The 25,728-nt window shown below is 40.6% G+C and overlaps 1 protein-coding gene across 1 annotated transcript; it reads left to right on the top strand.

Moving 5' to 3' along the window:
* Positions 1-846: 846 nt before the first annotated feature.
* LOC311580460 (phospholipid scramblase 1) lies at positions 847-25,262 on the top strand. Its single transcript, XM_084752073.1, has 9 exons — positions 847-1,079; positions 9,289-9,314; positions 10,693-10,773; positions 14,000-14,265; positions 16,328-16,370; positions 17,932-18,152; positions 18,254-18,415; positions 21,831-21,992; positions 23,271-25,262. Exons 2-9 carry the CDS (start codon positions 9,302-9,304, stop codon positions 23,325-23,327), a joined length of 1,005 nt encoding a protein of 334 aa, XP_084608199.1. The 5' UTR covers positions 847-1,079; positions 9,289-9,301; the 3' UTR covers positions 23,328-25,262.
* Positions 25,263-25,728: the final 466 nt, after the last annotated feature.

Here is a 25,728-nt window from a genome sequence, read left to right as displayed (position 1 = left end):
ACACAGAGAAAAGGGTCTCAAAATGACAAAACAAAACAAAACAAAACAACAACAACAACAAAAACTGCACCAAAAAGAGGGAAAGGAGAATGAGCTCACTAGGCAAAATTCTACCCTCCTTTCATAAGCATAGCTCCTCCAAAGACTACCAAATGATTCATAAAATGTCAAGCAGGGGGAAAAAAAAACATACCTTCCGTGTCATAGGGACATTTCTTAGAAATGTCCCCACCAGCCATACTAAATCAGACACTTTTTTGTTTGTTTATTTGTTTTTCGAGTCAAGCTTCTCTGTGTAGCCTTGTGTAGACCAGGCTGGCCTCAAACTCACAGCCTCTGCCTCCTGAGTGCTGAGATTAAAGGCGTGCCTAAACCAGACACTTTGTAGGCATGACCTTCAAATGTAGTTTTAGCTGGGTTGATTCTTCGCAGTATCAGGTGCTGATTTGCTGGTGAGTCAGTCACAGTTCAAAGCAAAGCCGGACGTTTTCTAGGTTACGGTGGTACTTTTTCTACAGACTTTAATAAGCCTGCTAAAATCAAAAGCCATTAGAGTTTCAAAAAGGCAAGAAAAATGCCGCAAGAGAAAGCTTTCAACAGATTTGAGACTGCAAACGGGGTGGATGGAACAGATGTGGTAACCGATTTTGCCACTTAGGAAAGTTTGCAAACCAGTGAAGTAATTTTGAGGAAGTCTGATTTCCTCCACAGGACTCCAGTAAGTGGAGGGGTTGAGATCTGGCAATGTAAAGAATGTTCCTAGAAGAGGCCACTCCCCAGGTGATGAACAGCCCTTCCCTTCCCATGTCATTAAAATCCCACTTCCTTTTTTTGCGCCCAGTCCGAGAACTGCTAGTAGGCGGGGCTGGGAAGGTGGACTGCCTGGGTTGGCCTCAGGGGGCAGCTGAAGGATTCTGGAGCTCAGGCTGAGGTCCTGTCACTCAGAGTCCCTCTTTGAGGCTTTAGGGAAAGCTGCTCTACAGCTGCGCCACCAGCAAGGGATTGGGACTCACGGCGAGTCGGGTTGTCTTCACTCCGGACTTCAGCTTCCCGCGGCGGTTAAGCAAAAGGAGCCTCAGGTGAGTCCCCTCAATTCTATGCCGCTCAGGACAGAGCCCAGTGTCTGTGCGCGCACCGGATCAGGGTACAGTGATGGGGCGCCGGGGTGGGGGTGGGTATGTGGGGGTGTGGGTATGGATGTTGGTAAGGGTGGTGGAGGTGTAGGGGTCGGCGAGCAGGGGGGCATAAGCAAGGGTTGGGGGTGATTTGCTCAGGTGACAGAGGTTATGGGTGGAGACTGGGAGAAGTGGCCAAAGGACTTGGGCTAGTGACCCCGGAAGTGGAGAGATAAGCTCAGCCAGAAGCCCTGCTGTCCCGGTGCTGCTCAGCGATTCATACTGGTGTCACTTCCTTGTAAATTCTCACAGAATCTTTTTCAGTTTAACACACTGTTTCACAGCCTGGAACCAGGGCAGAGGCTGGGCTCACTTGTAGCTTAGTGGTAGCACTCTTGTCAAACGCGCAGAGCCCAAGTTAGATTCCCATTTCAGGAAAGTGAAAGGAAAATACAAAGAGGAAGCGTTTAAAAGGACTTGTGTTCCTTGGGATTTGGGCTAGAACCCCAGCTATCGTTAGCATTCTAGAATATGAGAGTAGGGAAAATAGAGGGAGTAAAGGTCAGAGTGGGCAAGCCCACTAGCTGTGGACTTAGGCTTCTGTTACACCTTAGCCTTGGACTCTGACCTTGGTTTTTCATTGTACACCTTTCCCCCGAAACTGTTAAACTAGTCCAAGACTTAAAAGACTTAGACCACTTTTAAAAATCCAATCCCATGGGAGGAAGAGTCAGATCCGTGAGTTTAAACCCAGCCTGGTCTACAGAGCAAGTTCCAGGAGAGCCAGGACTACGCAGAGAAACTCTGTCTCAAGAAAAACAAAACAAACAAAATTAAAAAAACAACAACAACAACAACAACAAACGGAGTGAAGTAGATTTTGTGTCAGTTAATATCGATTGCATAAAGAACCAAGTAAGGGCAAATCTCTCTGTCATGGAGTTATCTCTGTGATGTCAGCTGCGAAGAATGCTGCCTCTGGAACCACAGTGGGATGTGGGGGTCTTCATCTCTGCCCTGTAGTCACTGTTTGCCTCAGGGTCAATATTTAACTTCAGTCTCTGCATCTCTTCTCTCTAAAATAGAGGTGATGCAGCTCTCTTAAGAATCCTTGTAAGAAAGATCACATGGAAATTGCTTCTCACAATGCTCGGCCCATTCTTTGAATGGAACAGCTACTTATTTTTCTTATCTATTGTGTGCATGAGAGAAGGGTCGGGTTGACAGTTTTTAATATGAGTAGAGTAAAAATCAACATGTGACTATTACCCTGAGGATCTGGCCTCCTGCAGTGGAGAGATATTGTTGGTGCTGCTTTGGCCTTGGCTGTGCTGGTGGGGCAGGTAGGAGGAGTGGTTAGCGTTGCCTTTCCTCATTTCCTCTCTGGCAGTGTTCTCTCAGTCTCTGCCCTAGGACTGGTATTAGTCAACTTGAGTTATCAGGGCTAAAATTGCTGAAAGGCCACAAGGCTTACAAACCACTTTCTCCATAAGGGAGGTACCTAAGCACTTCGGTCAGTCCAATTTAAACATTCTAGGGATGTGCCTCGCCTCACACATACATATGGGTAAGCTAAGGAAATGTGTTTTCAAACTTTCCTGTCTCCCGAGGCTCAGGTTCTGACACTGACATTTAATTTTTGTAGCATTAAGCATTATCTACTTTCTGAGTTTTTCTTTTTAAATGCAGACGTATGGGGAAAGTTTATCATCATGTGAAGGGTGTGGTTGGTCCTTGGTTGGCATCTAAGGTCTCACGTTTGGGCAGTGTTCCTACTATCCTGATGACAACATCTCACAGTGTTTACACTGCCTGTTTTGAGAGTCTGAAGTGCGTGTTAGGCATGGGGTGTGCCTAAGCTCACACACATATATATGGTTAGCCTAAGAAACTGTGAAAAAGAACAGAAGAACAAAGTGAAAACCAGCTTCTTTTATTATATTAACTACTTGGCAAAGTCTCCACATCCGTATCTCCCGCCCCCCCTGGTTCCTGTGTGGCTTGATTTGTGCAATCTTATTCCTGGAAGTTGGCTATGGCCACCTCTCTGTTCCAAGACAAACAATTATACTTTCTTCCAGTTTAGCAATCGGAGCTAAATGCTAAGTGCACATGAAACTTAATGAAAAGCATTAGGCGGGTTGGGGGAGTTTACTTCTTGAATTTTCCTAACAACAGAGCTTTTCACCCGGCTTCTTATAACAATTGTGCCACTTTGAATAATATTTGAAAAATAAAGAAACAGAGCGGTGTTGAACTAGACTGACTCTCTGCATCTGGACAGAGCAGCATCAGACTCCTGGGGAGTTTACTAGAAGGTGGAGACGCTGCCTGTGTGAGTGTGTCCTGTGCTTCTCTCCTTAAGACCTCTGAGGACCCCTCCTTCTCTGCTGTGTGTAACTCATAGATTGTTGGTGCCCTGAATGAAGTGAGATTCCAGCTTCGGGACCTGTACCTGTGTGAATCTGCCTTTCTGTAGTGCTCACGGCACACGCACACGCTCAGAGCTCTGTGGCCTGACTCATGATAGATATTTTTCTTTTGAGTGTGACTTTTACCTCTCTTGATGGCACCATGGACACTGCTGTGTATGTACTTGTGTCCCTATAAACCTTTCTAATATTGCCATCATTTTTTACTCACAGCACTTTCAATGTTCTACATAATTACTCCTGGGTCTCTAGGCTTACTGATGAAGTGTTTCTATAGAGCTTTATATGGTGTATGGTATAGAAATATAGATTTTTTTGTTTTGTATAGACTATATACACACACACACACACACACAAGTATAGTATAGACTCTATACTGTCCATGAATACCCCTTTGAAACCATACGATGTTCACAAAGTAGATATTTCTTCAGGAAATATTTATATAAGTATATATGCCTGCCTGTATGTACACAACACACTATTGTAGACAGCATTAAATAACTAGGTCTCGCCAGGCAGTAGTAGCCCCTGCCTTTAATCCTAGTGCTCCAGAGGCAGAGACAGACTGATCGTTGTGAGTTTGAGGCCAGCCTGGTCTACAAAGTGAGTCTAGGACAGTAAAGGCTATACAGAGAAACCCTGTCTCAGAAAACAAAACAAAACAAAATAAGCAAACAAAAAATAAATAGGGCTCAGTATAACCAACTCTCTAGTTAATATGTGTTAACAAGTGTTTGGTTTTTTTTATTTTAATTTTTCAAATTAATTTTTTTTTGGGGAAAAAAAGTACCTAGCTATTAAGCTATCGACCAAAAGAATAAACTGGAATCCTGGGCTTTGCTGTCTTACATAACAGAGATAGTTTTTAAAATACTTGCTAACAAAAGTTGGAAGCCTTTTTCCCCCATCAGTGAACCAGAGACAAGAATATGAAGATGTGAAAAACGAACCATCTTAAATCACCAAGTTAGTTAGTGAACTTGATGGCATCAAACAACAGCTTTGGTTCTGTGCTTTCAGGAGCTTCATTTATAAGTAAGAAAAAAAAACCTTCTCAAATTAAGAAAAGAGCACTCGGCTTCCTCGAAGGGCATTTTGAAATCTTATAGGAACCCAGTAAGAGTAACTAGGCTTTGAGATGTATTTTTGCTTCTTTAAGTTTACTTCTTATTTTTTGTAGAACACTCGGCCATATACCGAGAATACTCGGTATATATGTATATACACACACACACATATGTTTTTTTTTTTCATTCAGTGGGTTCTAGTTGATGTATAATCTATTTTCATTCAAAGTTTGGAAGTTTACCCATGTTTCAATTAAAGTTTAAGCTTGTTTCCTTTTTGTGAAACTAAAATAATGATGTGGATGTTGAGGAGGAATCTTTCTGTCACGAGGGTCATTGCATTTGTAAGCATGCACTTCTTGTACAAGTTTACAGTCAAAAATGTAGTTTCCCCAAATGCTCACCAGTGCCTGAAGCACCCATCTGTGGAAATGTCTTTTCATACTTATCTGCCTCTGCCTCAGTTTGACTATCAGCAAATTTGACAAATTGAATGTGTTTCCTTTTAAATATTTTCCAAACCTTTCCAAAGCAGAAAGCCTACCTAAAAATTTAACCAAAACATATGTAAAAATTATTTGATTTGTGTCTAAAACACAACCAAAAGTACCTAAAACTTATTTGGTATGTGACTTACTGTCACAGTTTTGCCTTACCTCTTGGCACACTGCAATTTTTTATTCTTTGCCCACCACAGAGTCTCTTTCAATTGCTCAGCACTTCAAAATTCTAATGGTGGTTTTAAAGTGGTAGGGTGTTGCTGCATTGTGTCAGGATGCATATTGACATTTGGAGAGGCATTTGTTTTCATGCATTAACAAGTAAATTCTAGTTAAATAGTCTCAATCTAATTTGTCCTTATTTTATAGGCACAAGTAATTCTATAATATTCTAAAATGCTTTTAAACACACTAGAAATTTTAAAGTCTCAAGAGAGAGGTGTTCACAGGACTATGACTGAATTGTGAAGACATGATTGTGATCCCTCATGGTTTTTCCCTGTCCCAGGTGGGAATGTTTCACAGTTATGTAAAAACCCAGCTGGGTGTGGTGGTGCATGCCTTTAGTCCCAGCACTCTGGGAGGCAGAGATAGGCAGATCTGTATCTGGGTGTTCCAGGCCAATCTGGTTTACAAAGGGAATGAATCCAGGACAGCCAGGGCCACACAGAGAAACCCTGTCTCAAACAAACAACAAACAAACAAAACAAAAAGAAAAACAAACAAAAAAGAAAACAACAAACAAACAAAACAAAAAGAAAAACAAACAAAAAAGAAACAAACAAAGAAAAGAAGAAAAGACTCAGACAAGAACTGAGGAGATGGCTCAGGAGATAAAGTACACATTTTGCAAGCATGAAAATTGCAGGTTGGAATCACCAGATTCTACTTAGAAGCCAAACAGGTGTGGCCACTACTTACAATGCCGGTGTGCAGGAAGCAGAGACCATGGCTCCTCCCATAGTCAATAGACTAGATAAATGAGCTATAATTGGCCAGCTTCAGGTTTTCTAAAAGACCCTGCCTCAGTAAAGAAAATGAAGTGCAATTGAGGAAGATACCAGATGTCTACTTTGTCTCTTTAAACTACAGACCATGTCTACACACATGCAAACATACACACGCGTGCGCACACACACACACATACAAATACATGCATACCTCATACACAGTTGAAAGAAAAAAATGTTTTAATTAAAATTGTTACTTAAAAGAAAAACTAGAAAAGAAATAGGGATTTGTGATTATAATGACAAAAACATTATACGTAATTGTACGTATATATATTTCCATTAATATGTATACAGTGTCTCAATTTCCCATAAATGTGTCACGTAATCTAGTTACAGAGAATCAGGTTTTGTTGTTGTTGTTTTGTTTTGTGCGGTTTTTTTTTTTTTTGAGACAAGATTTCTTTGTTATACCCTGACTGTCCTGGACTCACTTTGTAGACTAGGCTGACCTCGAACTCACAGAGATCTTCCTGGCTCGGCCTCCTCGAACACAGGTGTGAACCACCACACCAGACAAATCAGGGTATTTCTTTAAGTTCCTCATTTGTTCTGGGCAACTGCGTTTAAAAGCAGTTTACATGTAAGTTTATTACATACTTTCCCCCCTTTGGGCACAGCCTAAATATGATTTCCTTTTTTTTCACAAAAACCTCCTGAAACTTTAATAAAAACAAGAGAAGAAAACATTTATTTAATAGTCACCACAGGCTTCAACTAGGAACACATTCCAAGCTGTTTTCAAAGCTGGGTGACTTGTGTGCTGACAAAGTTCCATTAAGCTTGAGAAAGAAAAAAGGGTCATTTGTACAGCTGGAGAGCAGCCTGGGTAGGCAGCCACTTGCTAAATGCCTTCATTTGTTTCGCACACGGGGCTCTAATTTTAAGTGGCGCATGTACAGGCTTAGTGGCGACCTAATCTTTTACTCTAGACCCCCACACATACCGTTTTAAGGCTGGAGATGTTCACACACTCCAGGTGAATGAGGCCCTCAACGGTCTTCTGTAGCCGTTTCGCTAAAGGGTTCCTCTCCTCACAAACATATATGAAGCCTCAACATTGTGGAGTAGAGTAATAGAACATCAAAGACAGACAAATGAGCACTGTTTGGGGGGAATTTCTGTGCAAGGAGGAAAAGTTCTTTGGCTCTGAGAAAAATGAACCCAGTGTCTCCAAAGTTGGTTACGTTATGTAGCCGGAACCTTACTCCACCACATCTTAAGGTCCAGCTGACACGACTCAGGAATTCCCCTCGCTCTAGGATAGCCTTCATTTCTCGCTTCAGAGAAATTCGTAGGCTTAAACAACCACATTCTAAGAAGAAATATTTTTAAACAAAGCTCCCATAGACAAGCCGACTAGAAAGACTAGCAGGAGTTGGCAAGCTCTGGGTTCACTGAAAGACCTGCCTCAATAAATAATGTGAAATGTAATTGAGGAAGATACCAGGATCAGCGTCAACCCTCCATAGTACAACCTTCTATGTACATTCTATATACGTGCAAAGATCCATGTACACGTTCTTTTCACCATGTGCGGTATGCATGCATGTGTACATGGATGTTTACGTGCGAGTATTGTATGTTTGCATGTACACCACACAGTGAAAAGGAAAAAAAAATGATTTAATTAAAATTGTTCAAAGCTTGAGATGTTGAGCTAGACGGTTTGTCTTGAACATTGAATGAGTTAAGGAGAGGAATCTGCTCTTATTTTATATTTGAAATTCGGTAACTATGAAAAGATTTTTTTTTCTAGTTCAAGGCTTTGTTTGTAAAATTGTGAGAAATATAAAAAGGTTGTCTGACTAGTTGCAAGATGAAAATAGCTGAAAGCTGCAATCCCTTAAAATTTTTGTTTAGTTGGGGCCATAGACTTTTGTAAGCTAGGTGTATTAAAGAGTGGATTAGAAAGAGGAGACATGGGCCTGAGAGATGGCTCAGTGGTTAAGAGTACTTGCTGATCTTGCAGAGGACCAAAGTCTAGGTACCAGCATGATGCCTTACCACCATTGGTCACTCCAGCTCCAGAGAATCCAGAGCCCTCTACTGGCCTCCTCAGGCAGCACACACACAGTGTACATACATAAAAACATGCAAGTAAAACCACCCAACCACATACTGGCTCAGAGGAGAAGAGCACTGGCTGTTCTTCCAAAGGTCTTGAGTTCAATTCCCAGAAACCACCTGGCCCATAATCATCTATATTGAGAACTGGTGCCATCTTCTGGCCTGCTGGCCCAATGCAGGTAGAAAACTGTATAAATAATAAACACATCTTTAAACATAAATAATTCTTAAAAATATGAAAGGTGCAGATAAAAACTTGAAGGACATGTAGTACACAGAATAATGAATATGACCCATTTCTACTCCATTTGTCTTTCAGTTTGCTGCATCTGTTAAGGTTTTCCTGGCATATTTTATAAAAATATTTTTTTGATACATAACCTTTCATAATAAAAATTTAATGTTAAGAAGAATAATCATGGCACCCTGTATGTGTGAACTATACACATACATACATACTAAAAGACAAACCTTTTAGTCTACTGTGACTTTCAAGCTTTATTTAACGGAATTTTTGCTTAATATACTTCAGTTTTAATCAGTAGGCATGGAGTGAGTTGCCATTTACATTTCTTTTTTTTTTTTGATTTTTGAGACAGGGTTTCTCTGTGTAGCCTTGGCTGTCCTGGACTCGCTCTGTAGACCAGGCTGGCCTCGAACTCACAGCGATCCGCCTGCCTCTGCCTCCAGAGTGCTGGGATTAAAGGCATGCGCCACCACGCCCAGATCATCATTTACATTTCTTAACGTGGTGCCTTGATAGAGTGGAAACAGCTAAGATGAGATCCAAGTACTGGGAACAGTACCAAGTATGTTTGTTTCTTGAGAACACTGGATTTAATTAGTTACTTATGCAGTCACATTGATTGAATGCTTCCTCATTCAGACTTGCACAGCACAGGGACTTAGTAAAAAGACAGCCAGTAAAAGGAGTGTGCCAGAGAGGTCTGAGTAGGTCAGCCTAGACAAGATGAATCAGGAGGATGAGCCTGGCCTGTGCCTGCATAGTTCGTGAACTCTTTGGAACAGTGACATCTGTCCTAGAAACTTGTAGATAATCAACTAACACCAGGTGTTCTTTTTTTTTTCAGAACGGTTTAAGCCATGGATAAGCAAGGTAAGTAATTTATGACAAATAATTACTTTTCGTCTTTCTAATATTGTCTTTGAAGCATTACTTGATTGTAATGTTTCGTTCAGTTCTTGAAATTGCCTTTTTTTTTTTTCCTTCCCTGTCATGCTATTGTCCTCAGTATTCCAGTGTGGAGAAGATAGACACACATATCCACGGCACCATTTAATTAATAAAGCAAGCCGCAGAGAAGATATATGTCAGGTCTGCAGATGTGTGTGCTCTGCACAGCATAATGTATCTTAGCCAAAGAACTTCCCTGGGCATTCTATCTGGCACAATTTTTATGCATAATGATTATTCTAGCCATGCTAATTAAAGAATAACTTAGTAGCCCTGGCTGCCCTGGACCTCTCTTTGTAGACCAGGCTGGCCTCGAACTCAGAGATTCGCCTGCCTCTGCTTCCCAAATGCTGGGATTAAAGGCATGTGCCATCATGCCCAGCTGATATCGGCTCATCCTGAAAAATGTTCAGATGTGTACTTTGATGTGTTTTATAATGTACACATCCTTTATGATTTAATAATTCAATCACATTGTTCTTAATCTCCATTCCCTCTCAGGAAAGTTCTAAATAAAACATTTATCAATTCTGTAGTAAAAGATTTGCCGTATTAAATTTTAGGTTCTGAGGAGCATTACATTTCTTGGAAAGTATTACTGGTCATATAATTTTCCTGAAGTTTTTCCTTTCGTTTTCATCTTTGTTGAGATGATAAAAAAACACACACATCTCAACATAATCAAGTTTTGATAAGTATATTTGACAACCTTCAGGCCAGACAATGTAGTTTTCTTAATGACTTTAGTATCGACTTAAGTTTTCATAAAACAAAATTAAAGCCGTCGAAAAATAAATTTGTGTAGACTTGAGTGATTTTACATAGTAGCAGTTTATTGAGCTTAGAGAAATTAATTTGACCACTATGGCGCAATCACTTTGTTGCTCATTATATCCATATAGTTATGTGTGTATAGGTACATTTGTGCCTAAAGAGAAATAAAATGTGTATATGAGTAAGTTTATGTAAAATATATACTTAGCTATATGCATACATAAAAGTAAAATAAAATACCCGAGGGTGATAGTTATCTGATAAGTCTATGATTTTTTTTCTAAGCTACTTATGCTAAATTTCAAAAACATAAAACACATGCAATTCTTTCAACCGTGTGAATCAGTATTTATAGTACGTTTAAAACAAGTCTTTCACGTTAGCGGCTTTCCAGGCAGAACTTATGAGTTGAGCCTACTTTGCCTGCCTCCTTTCAGCATCTCACATTATCTTGGAACTGTGTCGTCTTCTGCCTGGTGCATATCACATTTAAGCTGACATGTATGTACCTCTCTCTGAACTACAGGCATGCATCCTGAGGCCCCTTACCCAGGAACACATGTGCCACCTGGGTATCCTCCTCAGTATCCACCAGCAGCATTCCCAGGTAAAATACTTGTTGAAGAAGGAAAAATAACACATCAATTGATGTTTGAAAGGGAGAGAAAGAAGGAGCAGAGGCACATGTGTCTTTACTTTAGTAATCCTTTTTCATGAAATTGCGTTAAAAGAATTTCAGCAATTTCACTATTTTTAATTTTCTTTTTGTTTTTCTTTGGTTGTTCCATGTGTTTTCCATCGGAGTTTTTTTGTTTGTTCATTTGTTTGTTCTTGTTTTGTTTTGTTTTTCGAGACAGGGTTTCTCTGTATAGCCTTGGCTGTCTTGGAGCCTTTGTAGACCAGGCTGGCCTCAAACTCACAGTGACCCACCTGCCTCTGCCTCCCAAATGCTGGAATTAAAGGCTTGTGCCACCACGCTTGGCAGGAGTATTGTTTTTTTAATAGAGGACAGGAAGAGTTACAAAGGAGAGCTGTAAAATCTGGAGTATATTTATATTGAGCGACTGTGTTTCGCTTAAAAACCCACAATTAAGAGTGGATTTTACCAATTGTTTATCTATTATGAAAAGAGTGATCATGTCTTGAGAATTTTAGGAAAGTTTTCCATGGGTGTTTTTCATGTAGGACTGGGAATTAATTGTGAAGCAGCAGACAAATGAAAAGACTGCTTAATGCTGGAAGCTACCTACGTAGGGGTCTTGGTTCCACTGAGCAGCACGTACAATGATAGACAGCTTTTTTTCTTAGCCAAGCCTAGAGATGCGGGTCTGTAATCCCAGGAGCATGGCAAGCTGAAGCAAGAAGGTGGAAAGTTCAAGGCTGGCCAAACATTTAGTGAAAGCCTAACTCAGCATAAAAAACACAGATAAGGCTTGGATGAAGCAAATTTGTAGGATGCTAGCCTTCCATGTGTGAGAACATAGGTTCAATACCCACTACTAAGAAAGGGAAAAAAACCCAAAACAAACTTTATGCTGTAATTATTTTGATTCTTACTTTTCATGGCTCAGAAAAGTAGATGGATCATATTGTTATATACAAGGGACACAAATTTCATGTCTTATTTTGAACCAATCATATTAACAGATGTAATTGTCAGCATTATCTGACCTTTGCAAGTGCCCAGGTAGATGGCTTACTCAGATTTTCCAGTGGCAATCTATTCACATCTTCAAAAAGCAGCCTGGGGATTAGTATCAAAATGTTCTGATTGGGTGGAAGGGTGTATGCATTCGGTTCTCTTCGCTGAGCTAAGAGATTGTCACAGAAACTGCTCTGTGGGTTGTAGATCTTAACTCAGATGTTCATAATTACAGAATACGGCCAAGACTCTTAACTTGTAGATGTCAGCTCTGACTTTACTTAAGAGTAACTTCAATGTATCAGGACAAGGACATCAGCAGACCTGGGAACTTGCGGGGGTGGGGGGTGGGGGGTGGGGGGCATTTACCAGGTGTTTTCACTATGAAGACAAAGCCTTGAAAGCTTCTGAGGTCCTAAAGAGCTGGTGTTGGGTGAATATCCAGTGAGCTGTAAAACGTAAGGCAGAGAGTTAGAGAGTGGTTCAGCCTTCTCATAGTTAACTTAGAAGAGGTACGCGTGTCTCCCTCTTCTCTCATGGTGAGGGGTTGGACATTCTCTTTGATTCCACCCAAAACACCTCTCATCAGGCCTTTCTCATGACGTAGGTGTCAGCATGAGGTAATCTATATTAAGTAACCACCTACTTTGCAGCCATCTTGCTCGTAGATTTTCCCTTTAGTGTGGGTGCACAAATGCATACTTTTAGTGTGCCAAAAGCTGACTGTTAAGTCTCTTGAATCAGTTTTCCTTCTTGTACCCCTGAATTCTCCACATGAGCCTGCCATATATTTATCCTTAATCACCCTTTGCTATGACAGAACTTATGAAGGCAATTGAAGAGCGTTGGGAGGTATAGTAATTTTTCTAAGCCCTGTTTTGAACGAGGCATGAACTTGTCAGAAGCTTTTTATTGATTGTGGATTCTAAGTAGTAAACTCTGCGTGTCTCAACGTGAAACCGTGGATGCGCATAGCTCAGCATCACTAAATTGAATGTGTATATTCTGTTTCTACGTAGTGACTCCTCTGTAGATAGGCTTAGGAGGCTCAGTGTAATCTTTCCTTCATAGAGAGTATGAAACACAGATGTGTCAATTCCCTCCTTTTCTCCGTGGGGCTGGAGAGTTGGCTTAGTGGTTAAGACCACTTGTTGCTCTTGTGGAGGACCTGGGTTTGATTTCAAGTGTCCGCATATTGGCTCACAATGGTCTGTAAGTCCAACCTCAGGGTATCTGGTGTCCTCTTTTGAATGCCACAGGAACCATGCATGCATGCTTATGGTGTACATACTGATATACAGGCCAAAAAGACCAAGACAAAACAAAAAAAAACAACAAACAAAAAACCCCCCCAACCCCCCCCCAAAACAACCCATACACATAAAATGATAATGATAAAAGAAACTTGACTCATAATTTTTACATTCCTTGGTTACTCGACTGTATTCTCTAGAGCTTATATGGTGCTAAATTGTGAGATTCAAATTTGTAACCTTAAGAAAATGGAGATGGGATGTTATTTTTTCCAGTGGGCAGAATTGCAGAGGAATACAGTGGATTAAAACGCTTGGCAAACAAGTATCTGGAATGTACTAGAAAAAATGATTTGTCTCTAATTATATACTAGTATTATATTACTTATGTATTTCATTATATACTAGGATATTCTACGCAGTGGCATGATACTATTTAGGTCAAACAATTTTTTTTTCCTGGAACCTATTGTCCTTTCTGGGTAGTGTTTACTAACACACTTGGATTCCACCCCGGGGATCTTGGATCATCCTTCTCCTCAACTCAAGCAGGTAAACAATGGTCCATATCTTCCCAGTTCTCCCTCAGGGAGATAGAGAGAGAACTCTTCTGTTTTCTGGTCTGTATGTGTAGGATATGCTGCTTTCTGAAATTCTAGGATTATGTTCTCCCTTTGGGGTGCTTTGGGTCCTTCAAACCCTTGCTTAGAGCCTTCATTTTGGGTATTCCGTCTACAAATGCTTTATGGTTTATGTTGTGGCTATAGGACAGAGCTTGGTTTCTTTCCCTTTATCAATTATTACAGCACAATTTCTGACAGATAAAAAGTTGCAGCATCACATAGCTCCTTGTATCTATAGGATTTCTGAGATGAGAACTCTGTAGATAACTGATTTTTCTACACAATTATGATTTATTTCACTTGCCTTTATTTCAGGACCTCGAGAACAGACTGGCTATCCCACACCCCAGCTTGGCTACCAAGGGCCCCAGGGTCCCTATCCAGGTCCCCAAGATCCATATCAAAGACCACAAGCTGGCTACCCAGCCCCACCAGGAGGTTATGCAGGTGCTGGCCCAAGTGGTTTTCCTGTCCAAAATCAGCCAGCATATAATCATCAAGGTGGGCCTGGAGGGACCCCATGGATGCCAACACCGCCTCCTCCAATGAACTGTCCACCTGGGCTGGAATACTTAACTCAGGCAAGTGTAAATGTGTGAACTACTCATCAAGACAAAACAAAACAACAACAAAAATGAATATGTGCTTCAAGTATGAAATACAATAACATTTTCTGGCAGGCTTGGTGGTGCACGCTTTTAATCCTTGCACTTGGGAGAGAAGCAGAGGCAGGCAGATAGCTGTGAGTTCAAGGCCAGCCTGGCCTAAAAAGCAAGCCCAGGACAGCCAAGACTACACAGAGAAACCCTGTCGCGAAAAAACAAAAGAAAACAACAACAACAACATAAAACAAAACAAAACAAAACAAAACTCTTAAGAAACCATTTTCTTCCTCTGAGTGCCACCAGGTCTCCCCCTCCAGGGGACATGGTCAAAGGTGAGGCACCAGAGTATGTGAGAAAGTAATATCCCACTCTCCACTCTACTGTGGAGAGTGTTCTGTCCATTGGCTAGATCTGGGTAGGGGTTTAAGGTTTCCCGCCTGTATTGTCCTTGGCTGGTGCCTTGGTTTGAGCGGGACCCCTGAGCCCAAATCTGCCTATCATAATGTTCTACTTGTAGGCTTCTAGGACCCTCTGGATCCTTCTACTTTGCCATTCTCCCATGATTCTCTCATCTAGAGTCCCACTAGAATGTCCTCCCCTCTGTCTCAGAGGAAGGACAGCAGGTTACCAAGAAGAGACTTGATACCCTATGAACATATACAGGGGGAGGTAATCCCCCTCAGGAACAGTCATAGGGGAGGGGAATAAGGGGAAAATGGGAGGGAGGGAAGAATGGGAGGATACAAGGGATGGAATAACCATTGAGATGTAACAAGAATAAATTAATAAAGGAGAAAAAAAAAGTAAAATAAAAAAAAAAGAAACCATTTTCTACTGGCACATACTTCTTTTGTTTTTTTGTTTTTGTTTTTCGAGACAGGGTCTCTCTGTGTAGCCTTGGCTGTCCTGGACTCACTTTGTAGACCAGGCTGGCCTCGAACTCACAGCGATCCGCCTGCCTCTGCCTCCCGAGTGCTGGGATTAAAGGCGTGCGCCACCACGCCCGGCTCTGGCACATACTTCTAATCCTTCTTAGTCAGATTCACTTTTTAAGAAAAATATTACTGTGCAAAGTAATTGTATATTCTGTAATTTAAAATTTACCTAGATAATAATTATTAAGTACTGTTTTCAATTCATTTTCCTAATCCTTTCATGTATCATTTAATCATTATAGAAAAATCTCTGATATACATGTGTTATAATTATGTTTATCATACTGTACAAGAAACTGCAGACCTTTTTCATGATAGTGCCCCTGGCCTTCTAATCTGGGCTTTGGTATCAAACTCAGTATTTTTTCATGTTGACCCCAATTCATGATGTATATTTTTAGTACCAAGGAAGCTCGTATTTATGGTGTTGCTTGTGTCCTTTGAATGATGCAGTTTTTAAAATCCTACAAATAAAGAAAAAAGGCCAAGAATATGCTGCGTGCACTACATGATAATGGGCTACAGTGGTCTGACTTTTAGCAGTTATTTGGTGAAGGAACTTAGGTGAATTAGGAGCAACAGATATGTTCCATTCATAAACACATAAACAGACAGCCTGTGATGACCATCCAGTTCTCAGTCAGTTGAGCATCTCTGGGGACACTTTGTGTCAACTTCATTTTCCACAGGGTACTCAAAAGTGTAGGGTAGGGAAAGTGTTAGCAATTATTTGATCATTAAATAACTTCAAAATAGATATTTATGAAATGAGGATTTTTTACATACCTGGAAAAATGTGTCTGTACTTGCAAATGATGATATCAGTCACACATGATATTTTTCAGTCTTGTAGCACAAAAACTATAATAAATTAAAGTGTTATGAATATTCCTTGAGAAACTTTTCTCTGGGAAAATACATTGTTTTATACATACAGAAATTTGTTATAAATCAATTTCATTTGACCAAAATGTTTTCTTGTAGTAAATAATTTCCACAAATGTTTTACAAATTTTAAAAATGTTATCTTTTAAATGAAAAACAATGCAAATATGAAACATAGGAAATTAATTGCAAGCACATTCTCCCTTTTTCTTTAACAGATTGATCAGATTCTGATTCATCAACAAGTTGAACTTCTGGAAGGTGTGTATCTGTTGTGATGATGGTACTTGTAGAAATAGAAGCAGCTTATTAAGATGCAGGCCTGTCTGGTCTCTGCTATAGCACTCTCCTGTTGGAGGTTCAGCTGGGAGGTCACCGATGCCTCTCTTGCAGTGGGTTTCAACTTTCCTAATGCTGCAACCCTTTAATATAATTCTTACATTTATAAGCTTTAAGATACTGTATATATAAATCATGAAATGTAAGTAATTCTAAAGTACACTGTTTTTCAATGTTTAATTCTTTTTTTTTTTTAGTTCTTATTTTTACAAAGTGGATTTTTTAATTTAATTTTTTTGTGTTATGTGTAACAGAAAGATAAATGAAATTACTCAGGTTTTACATTTTGGGTGTACATCACTCCTTACTGAGTTTTCTGTATTCAAATCTAAGTACGCAAGAAAGATAAAAACATAAATTTGTTTTGGTGGTTTGAGTTTTCATTTCTGTTTTTGGTAACCACAAGGAAAATTAGAGATTGTAACATATTTATAATTTTCATTGGTAAGGTCAAGATTTCTGAGGTTAAGATACTAAAACAGCAATAGAGGTTAAGATACTAAAACAGCAATAGATTAGGTAATAACTACCCTCTAAAAAGCAGTTGAGTGACAGCCAAGTGTTGAAAGAAAGGGAGTTCTCATGAACGCTGACCTCAGAGACCATTTCAGCCCCGCCAGAGGTACCCTCACTGCATTCACCCCAACAAAGAACATCTCCAGATGATCAAAACTCCTCGCATGTAGATGACACAGGTTACACTGAGCTTCTGCACAATTTAAATAAGTACTCATGATTTTGGACAGCCTTCTGATGAGCCGTGATCCTAGAATCAGAAGCCTATGGAAGAGAAAGGGTATTTATTCTGAGCTTTCTGGCTGAACAAAAAAGAGAACATCCCAAAGTGAGAGTCAATAGAGCAAAGCCCATCACCTGAAACTCTCTGGGGGAGAGGAATTAGCACGGTGCTTCTGGCCCAGGATGTCATAGCCCTTTGTAGGCTGTGATTTGAAGTTGCAGCTGCCAAGAAGCTCTTGTCTAAAAACCTCCCTTTTGATTTGAGTTATCCATTTCTGAGCTAAACATGGGTTTCCTGGCCCCAAAGCCCTGATCTGATTCACCTCCATTTTCGCTGTCCTTTTTACATCTGTGCTTTTAGAACAGACGCTCTCTTTGCTTTTGCTCAAGTGGTTGAAGATCGTGCGTATATCGATGACTGCACAGTTATCCTCACACACAGCCTTCCCTTCCCACCCAGCTCTGCACCACCACAGACACCACAGCCCCTCGTGACAGACTCCATGGGGGTGGAGGTGCAGCTTGCTCTCTTTTGAGGTCTCCCATGTGGACTTCCTTCCCTCTTACCTGTATAGTCTTCCTCCTTTCCCACTGCCATTTCGTAAGTCCAGATCATCTCAGCACTGCTGGTCTCCCCTCCCCTCCTGCTTCCTGCAGCCTCGTGCACACCAACCCACTGCTACCTTAGGAGAGCATCACTATTCCTCACAAAACAGTGAATGTGACTTCCCCTGTATCTTTTCAGTTTTAACTGGCTTTGAGACAAATAACAAATATGAAATCAAGAACAGCCTCGGGCAGAGAGTTTACTTTGCTGTGGAAGACACTGACTGCTGCACTAGAAACTGCTGTGGAGCAGCGAGACCTTTTACCATGAAGATTCTGGATAATATGGGCCGAGAAGTCATGATTCTGGAGAGACCCCTGAGATGCAGTAGCTGTTGCTTCCCCTGCTGCCTCCAGGAGGTCAGTGTGAAGTTCCTGTGGCCCCTTGGGAAGAAGGTCAACATGAGTTTTCTAGCATGGATGGTGTCGGTTATAGTCAACATGCACTCTTGCTTTTGTAGATAGAAATCCAAGCTCCTCCTGGTGTGCCTGTCGGCTATGTGACTCAGACCTGGCACCCATGTCTGCCGAAGTTCACTCTCCAAAACGAGAAGAGGCAGGATATCCTAAAAGTTGTTGGTCCATGTGTTGTGTGCAGTTGCTGTTCCGATATTGACTTTGAGGTAAGAAGTATTATTATGTGTTTTCCTGACATGAAAATAATGTATTCCCATAGGGTGTTATTGTTGCATTACCTAAATAGTGTGAACTGATGTGTGCTCATCTGATTAATGATTAATGATTACCGTGTCTTTCAGACTATGAGACACACTTTTCCCCCAGAAGTGGGGGAGAAATTAGGGTATGCCTTATGGTCTGATTGATGTTTTTACTGTTTTACTGCTCTAAAAGCTGGGTGGACCTTATGGTCAGGTGCATCTTATAGTCTGAAAAATACAATACTCTGATTAAAGGTCAGCGTACCTAAAAAGCAGAGTTCTATAGTGTGGGGGAAGAAAGAAGGAAAGAACACACAAAAAAATAGGACTTACAATCTTTGTATGTTTGGCTGAGGAAATAGCTCTGTTGACAAAGTGCTTGCTTCCAGGTTTAATACTCTGTATTTGGATTCCCCGCAGCTATGTTAAAAGGCATGGCATAGAGGCAAACGGCTAGCTATGTCCCAGTACTGGGGAGATTTCTGCTTGCAGTCTTACTGCATCAGCAAGTGAGAAGCTGTAAAACCTGGGGGCTAGGTCCTACTTCCCAGAGCCCAATGAGACATGAGTCCAGTCTGATGCAATCCACAAGGGATGCTTTATTGATCCATCGCAATGGGGTCTACCAAGCTCTATTGAGCTGGGGAACCCGAATAAGCAAAGCTTGGGTCTTTTATACTCATACAGAAGCAGAACTTAGTACAAGCATGATTGCTTAATTGACCTTTAAAATGATTGGTTACTAGTTATTTTACCCTTGAGGGGGCAAGAGCTCAGCTCGGGACATCACGTGCTGTCAGGTGCTCGGGACAGGTACGAGGGTGTGGTTTTAGAACAGTCCTGAGGCCATCTCAGAAGGTACCGAGTGGCCAGGGTTGAAAAACATCTTTTCTATCTTTTCAAAACCTTGTCTCAAAAATAAGGTGGAGAATAGTAAGTTGCTAGTCTGATGACTTGGCTTCCACACAAATGCCTCCTGATATACACATACCTAAAAGCCTACACAGACACTATACACACACAAACACACTAATTTCTATAGGTTTATACTTTGTATTGCACATTTCAAATAGAAGTGTTACCAAGCCACTGAAGTGGGTTTCCTGCGCCCTTTTTCCCCCCTTTGTTCTGCATTACAAGCTCCAGCTATACTGGGGAGCATGTATACTTTCCCTGGAAGAGGTGGAACACAAGCATGTACTTATCTTTTTCCATAGATGCTGGGGACCCAAACACAGATTATCATACCTTATTAATGACGGTTTCAATGTGATTACTTTAAATCTCATCTTTTCAAAGCTTTTATTTTTCACAGGCTCCATTACCCATAGTAAACAGTTGCTTGAACATATGAAATAGAAGGTTCCAGAAATAATACTGTATAAGTATGTAAATTACATCCCATTCCTGTAGTGTGAACTAACCTAAGGCTGTCCTACTCCGTCCTGCCTGTATGTGAGTTATCTTCCTACATACCCTCACACAGTCCTACATGAAGTATCCCAAGTGTCAGTCATGAAGCCTGCTCGTATGCTCTCTCACCGCAGAAATCAAGCAGCCTTCTATAGTCTAAAGCAGCCGCATGACCTGTGCAGCCTTTATCTCACGTCATCTCACCACCTGCCACTGTTCAACTCAGTTCATCAAAGGAAAGATTGATTAATGAAGAATAAGAGCTTGTTAGGGAGGCAACCTTTCCCATACTTTCATCATAGAGTATTAGCAGCTGTTTTACCAATGTCTTTAAAAAAGAAGCATTTTAATTTTCCTGATTTACAAAATAAACACTACAATACAAATGTATGTAGGGTAAACCACTTGGCACGTCGTTCAGTACTTTTTGCATCTCTATCAGTCTTGGTTCATGTGACCTTTTATGACTGACTATAAATGCTTACATGACAGCTATTGCGCAGAAAACACTAAGACATTAAAAAGAGGAATTTAACTTTAGACCAGCTTATCACGATGCCATATTTCACAGAACTATGGGTCCATGACTTCCGACAGCACTGTGTTCGCATCATGACGTTAGGTCAGCTGAGTTTCTGTGCACTGATGGAAGCTCATGTAGCAGGCTCTATCTTGGACCACACATGACCTCCTATCTGCTCATATCTAGGACAAGCCAGTTAGCCATGGTGGATGCTCAAGTCCTCTGCCACATGCTATCATCAAATCAGACACATGTGAAGGCCTAATTATAAGGAAATAGAAAGTGTACTAGGCTCACCCTGTGTGTGGAGTGTAAGTACTTTTCTATGAGCAAAAACCTGTGACTTTTCATTCATGCTGGAGGTAGGCTTCAGCACATTTAAGGCGCCATCCTCAAAGGACAGATACCTCTAATGCACCATGTTTACTTGGTAGATCCCATCTGGGGCAAGAGCTTTCAAGGGAGATGTTCCCAACTTTCTGCCATTTGCAGGTTTGGAAAAGACACACATCTCCTCATTTGGCATAAGCCTATATGTTCTTACCTCAGTGAGTGTCCATGTGCCCTCTACGGAGTAGCCTTTAGCTTGGACCCAATCTGTTCCACTGTGTAATGGGGCCCAGGGCTTTCCCCTCACAGAGCCCCCAAATCGGAATCTTTTCACTTTGGAAATCTGACTTTATATGCCTTTTTTCTTGTTTTCTTTATACGCTACTAGTTATTGAGTCGTACCCCATCGTTGCCTTAGCAGCCTCCCTTGTAGCTTCTTCTTGGGTTCTTCTACTCACTAGCTGGTCTTTAGGTCTTTCTGAGCTTTTGCATTTCATGAGCCTACACTGCCTACTGTTCTACAGGTGACAATGAGCCTCTGCCACATTTAAACTGCCAGCCTACAAGAAAGCTAAGCATTTTTAAAAAGGATTTATTTATTTATTATATATAGAGTGCTCTGCCTGCATGTATACCTGCAGGCCAGAAGAGGGCATCAGATCACATCATAGATGGTTGTGAGCTACCCTGTGGTTGCTGGGAGTTGAACTCATGACTTATGGAAGAGCAATCAGTGCTCTTAACCGCTGAGCCATCTCTCCAGCCCAAAGCTAAGCACCTTGAAACAGAATTTGAATAGTGGTTGCATTTATTATCTTATCTTCCCAATGGTTCTAGAAGTGTATCAGTGAAACATTAAATGTTTTTTTCTATTAAATTAGCTTTGCACTGAGTGTAGAATTTATATTGTTTGTCCTATCAAGAACCAGAGAAAGTTAGTTTTGCCAGTACATAATACACAGTTGTAGGGACCCACTTAAATCTGTTGGTACTTATCACTTTATATAACTTAATGTAAATATTTGTTTCATTGAATTGCAATTTTGAAAGTATGTTTGCTGTTTAGTTTTTGGAATGTTTATGACTTTATTTTATTTTGTCTTTGCTCCCCAGCTCAAATCTCTGGATGAACAATCTGTAGTTGGCAAAATTTCCAAGCAGTGGTCAGGTTTTGTGAGAGAGGCCTTCACGGATGCGGATAACTTTGGCATCCAGTTCCCTCTTGATCTTGATGTGAAGATGAAAGCTGTGATGCTTGGAGCCTGTTTCCTCATAGTAAGTCTGTTCCTGCTAACGTTCTTTATCAGTGGCTTTTTAGTGTCATTCTGAAATCATTCACCAAACTGTGTGTTCCAAAAGGCCTCACGAAATAACCAGGTTTTTATGCCAGTAGTCACAGCCCAATTTGGTCTGAAATTCTATTTAACATGACACTGTGAACACAGTCTAATAGTTAATTAAGGAGACTGTATCCACCCTTAAGCCAAAGAAGGTCTTAGGGCTTGGAGTGATTGTACAACACAAAGTTGGTGCTTTGGGAAAGTAGGCAGCTTTTTAGGGCAGAGAGCAGTAGGTCTTTGTGAATTTAATTAACGCTGGGGCGAGGTGGTATAAATCTTTAATCCCAGCACTTGGGAGGCAGAGGCTGGAGGATCTCTGTGAGTTCGAGGCCAGCCAGGTCTACAAAATGCGTTCAGGACAGCCAGGGCTGTTACACAGAGAGACCCTGTCTTGAAAAATTAATCAAACAAACAAAAACATTACGCAGGTGTGATGGCACATGAGTATAATCCCAGCACTCAGGAGGGCAGAGGCAGGTGGATCGCTGTGAGTTCCAGGCCAGCCTGGTCTACAAATTGAGTCCAGGACAGCCAAGACTACCCAGAGAAACCCTGTCTTGAAAAATCAATCAAACAAAAACATTAGGCAGAACTGTTGGGAACCAAAACCTATTGTATGACGATTGGGTTGAAAAGAAGTAGCACTGTGATTGTTCAAGCCAAATGAATAGCAAATGGCGTAGAAGGGGGAAAGGAAATAAGAGATCAAAGAAATAAAGTCTATAAAATTTGATAGAAATCAAAGAGGAAATTCCTAGTTGGACTCTCCTTAGGGCAAACCCGTCTGGAGAAACAGTGAGCCCGTGCGGAAGAGAACTGGTGCTCCAGGGCCATAGAACTTCACCTGAAACTCATTCTGACTGAGAAGGCTCCATCAGCCCAAGTCAAAAGCAGAATCTGGAACTCCTGTCACTAGAAACATTAGATTACTAGAGAGGACTAGCAAACATTCAGGAGGCAAGATGGAAAGATTTCAAAGCGGGTACGCACAAGTGGTGCATCCAGAGAATTTATGGCTTAAGCAGACTGGTCCAGAGGCAATAGGGAGAGTGTTTAATTGATGACTGTTAAGCTGGGAAGGGGGAGGCAGAGCTTATGGAGCTAATAGTTTGACATTGTTATGGCGCTTAGTTTTTATTACTTCCCTTTGTATCTCTGTTTTGTTGTTGAAAATGCTTTTCTTTTCTTCTTTCTTTCTTTCTTTTTCTTTCAGGATTTCATGTTTTTTGAAAGAACTGCGAATGAGGAACAAAGATCAGGAGTATGGTAGCGGTTTCCTGAGATTCAGTGACTACATACGGATGTATGGACATTTCATGGAACTAACGGGACTAAGAGGAACTCAGAATGCTTTGTTTTCTTCCCTGAAACAACTTTATATCGATTAACCTGTGGTGCCTATAGGTCTTGTTGTCTAATTGTGCTTTCTAATTATAGTTTATTTTCTATAATTCTGTGATGTATTTTTTTATATTCTTAAAGTATGTACTGTGAATTTGTGAAAAAATCATTTTTTTACATGTAGAAATGAGCTTGTCTAAGAAAAAATGCTTTGACTTATGATCTTTTATTCATTTTCCTTTTTCCTAAAAATATAATTACTGGAATTTAATATAGAACTGCATATTAAATGTAATTGTAATTTACACCAAAGACCTGATATCATTTTACAAATACTACCTACTTAAGACCTTTAAAAACTGTTTCTACTTTTTTTCCTTTAGGGTAATATGGTCAATAGTCAATAGAGTCATTAGTAAGGGATAGTAAGTGTATTTTCATTTTTTTAAAAAAGATTTTATATATTTATTTTATGTATATGAATGTTCTGCCTGCATGTAGGCCTCCACACCAGAAGAGGGCATCAGATCTCAGTGTAGATGCTTGTGAGCCACCATGTGGTTGCTGGGAATTGAACTCAGGACCTCTAGAAGAACAGACAGTGCTCTTAAAACTGCTGAGCCATCTCTCCAGCACCAGTAAATGTATTTTCTTTCTCTCCTTAGAAAACCAGCATAGTTATATAAATCTACTTCTACTTTTTATGCCAATAATATACTTATAATATAATAATGTATTATAATTTGACATATAATACAATAATACCATATGTTTTATGTGTATATTTTATATACATATATACAACTATTTTCTTATGAAATGTTTACCTTCTGTATTCTAATATTTTAGAATAATCAGTCAGGCTTTTTGTCAGTGATTGTTATCTGAGATTTTTATGGCGTTGTTCTTTTGAAAGATTCTCAAAGCCTTTACATAACTTAGTCTTGAGACGCAGACACACACACACCTGCACATGTACACACATATATATGTACTGTGAATCTGTGAAAAAAAATACATCAATTTTTACATGTAGAAATGAACTTATCTAAGCAAAAATTGCTTTGACTTAAATCTTGTATTCATATATATGTATGAAACATACATAAAGTGTGTGTACATGTGTATGTGTTTGCATTCTTTTTGAAACAGGGTTTTACTCTGTAGCCCTAGCTAGCTTGGCACTTGCTATATAGATTAAGCTCTCACACTATAAAGAATCATACCTTAGAATCACTCCAAGCCCTAAGACCTTCTTCCGTATAGCAAGAACTCACAGAGATCCTCCTGCTTCTACCCTCTGAGTGCTTGGATTAAAGGCATGTAACACCCCACCCCACCTGACAAGACTTGTAATGACACCTTGTAAGTGGCTTCCATTAGATAAAGCAAGCCACAGTTTTCTGCTAAAGGAAGATTCATTTTAAAGACTCAAAAATTTGGGCCTAGTGTGATGGCGCACGCCTTTCATCCCAGCACTCGGGAGGCAGAGGCAGGCAGCTTTCTGTGAGTTCGAGGCCAGCCTGGTCTACAAAGTGAGCCTAGGACATCCAAGGGTACACACCGAGAAACCCTGTCTCGAAAAACAAGACCTAAAAATATTATAGTGGTACAATGTTGAAACTATTTTCTCATGAAATATTTAGCTCCTCTAGTCTAATACTTTAATCAGTCAGCCCTTTTGCCCGTGGTGATTATTTTTATCAGAGATTTTATGGGATTGTTTTCATTCTCACAGCCTTTGCATAACTTAGTTTTGAGACATGCTGGGCAAACTAGGAAGTCTTGTATGGCTGAGAATGGACAACTCCTCCATCCTTAAGGTGCCTTTTGGGTAACAATAAAGAGGCTCTGCAAAAAAAAAGGGTTGAGGGTCCAGACCTTGAGAGGCTGATACCCCTGCTGCGCAAGAAGCTGAAATTCATCCTACAGCATCACTTCCTTTGTCCTGTGTAATCCAGAACACCCAATATAGGCATGCTAGTGGATACATAAAAACTTAAAGGCAGCATTCCTTGTGAGGTCATGCATTTTACTTGACAGGGAAAGTGATTACTTCCCTTCCCTCCCTCCCTCGCTCATTTGTCATCTAGTTCCTGGTTAACCCAAACAAACCTGCAAAGGATCAAAGTCCCCATCCAGATCCTAGGTTGTCTGGGCTGCTTTGCCCCAGTGCCCTGCTTTAACTCCCAGGCCCTTCTGGCTCACAAGTCTTATGAAGTTGTCACCTATTTCCTCAACACTGGTAAGGCTCATCCTGCCATTTTGTTCTTCCCACTCCCCAGAGACAGATCTGGCAGTTCCCCAGTAAACCTTTCTCTCTACAGAGT

Source organism: Acomys minous, assembly GCF_964271855.1.
Source record: "Acomys minous genome assembly, chromosome: 13".
NCBI classification, from domain to species: Eukaryota; Metazoa; Chordata; class Mammalia; order Rodentia; family Muridae; genus Acomys; species Acomys minous.
This window is presented reverse-complemented; position numbering and strand designations above follow the sequence as displayed.

Coding starts and splice junctions, on each gene's coding strand:
- LOC311580460 (XM_084752073.1), top strand. Junction 16,371..17,931: donor ACAAGTTGAACTTCTGGAAG/GTGTGTATCTGT, acceptor GTATCTTTTCAG/TTTTAACTGGCTTTGAGACA. Junction 18,416..21,830: donor GTTCCGATATTGACTTTGAG/GTAAGAAGTATT, acceptor TTTGCTCCCCAG/CTCAAATCTCTGGATGAACA.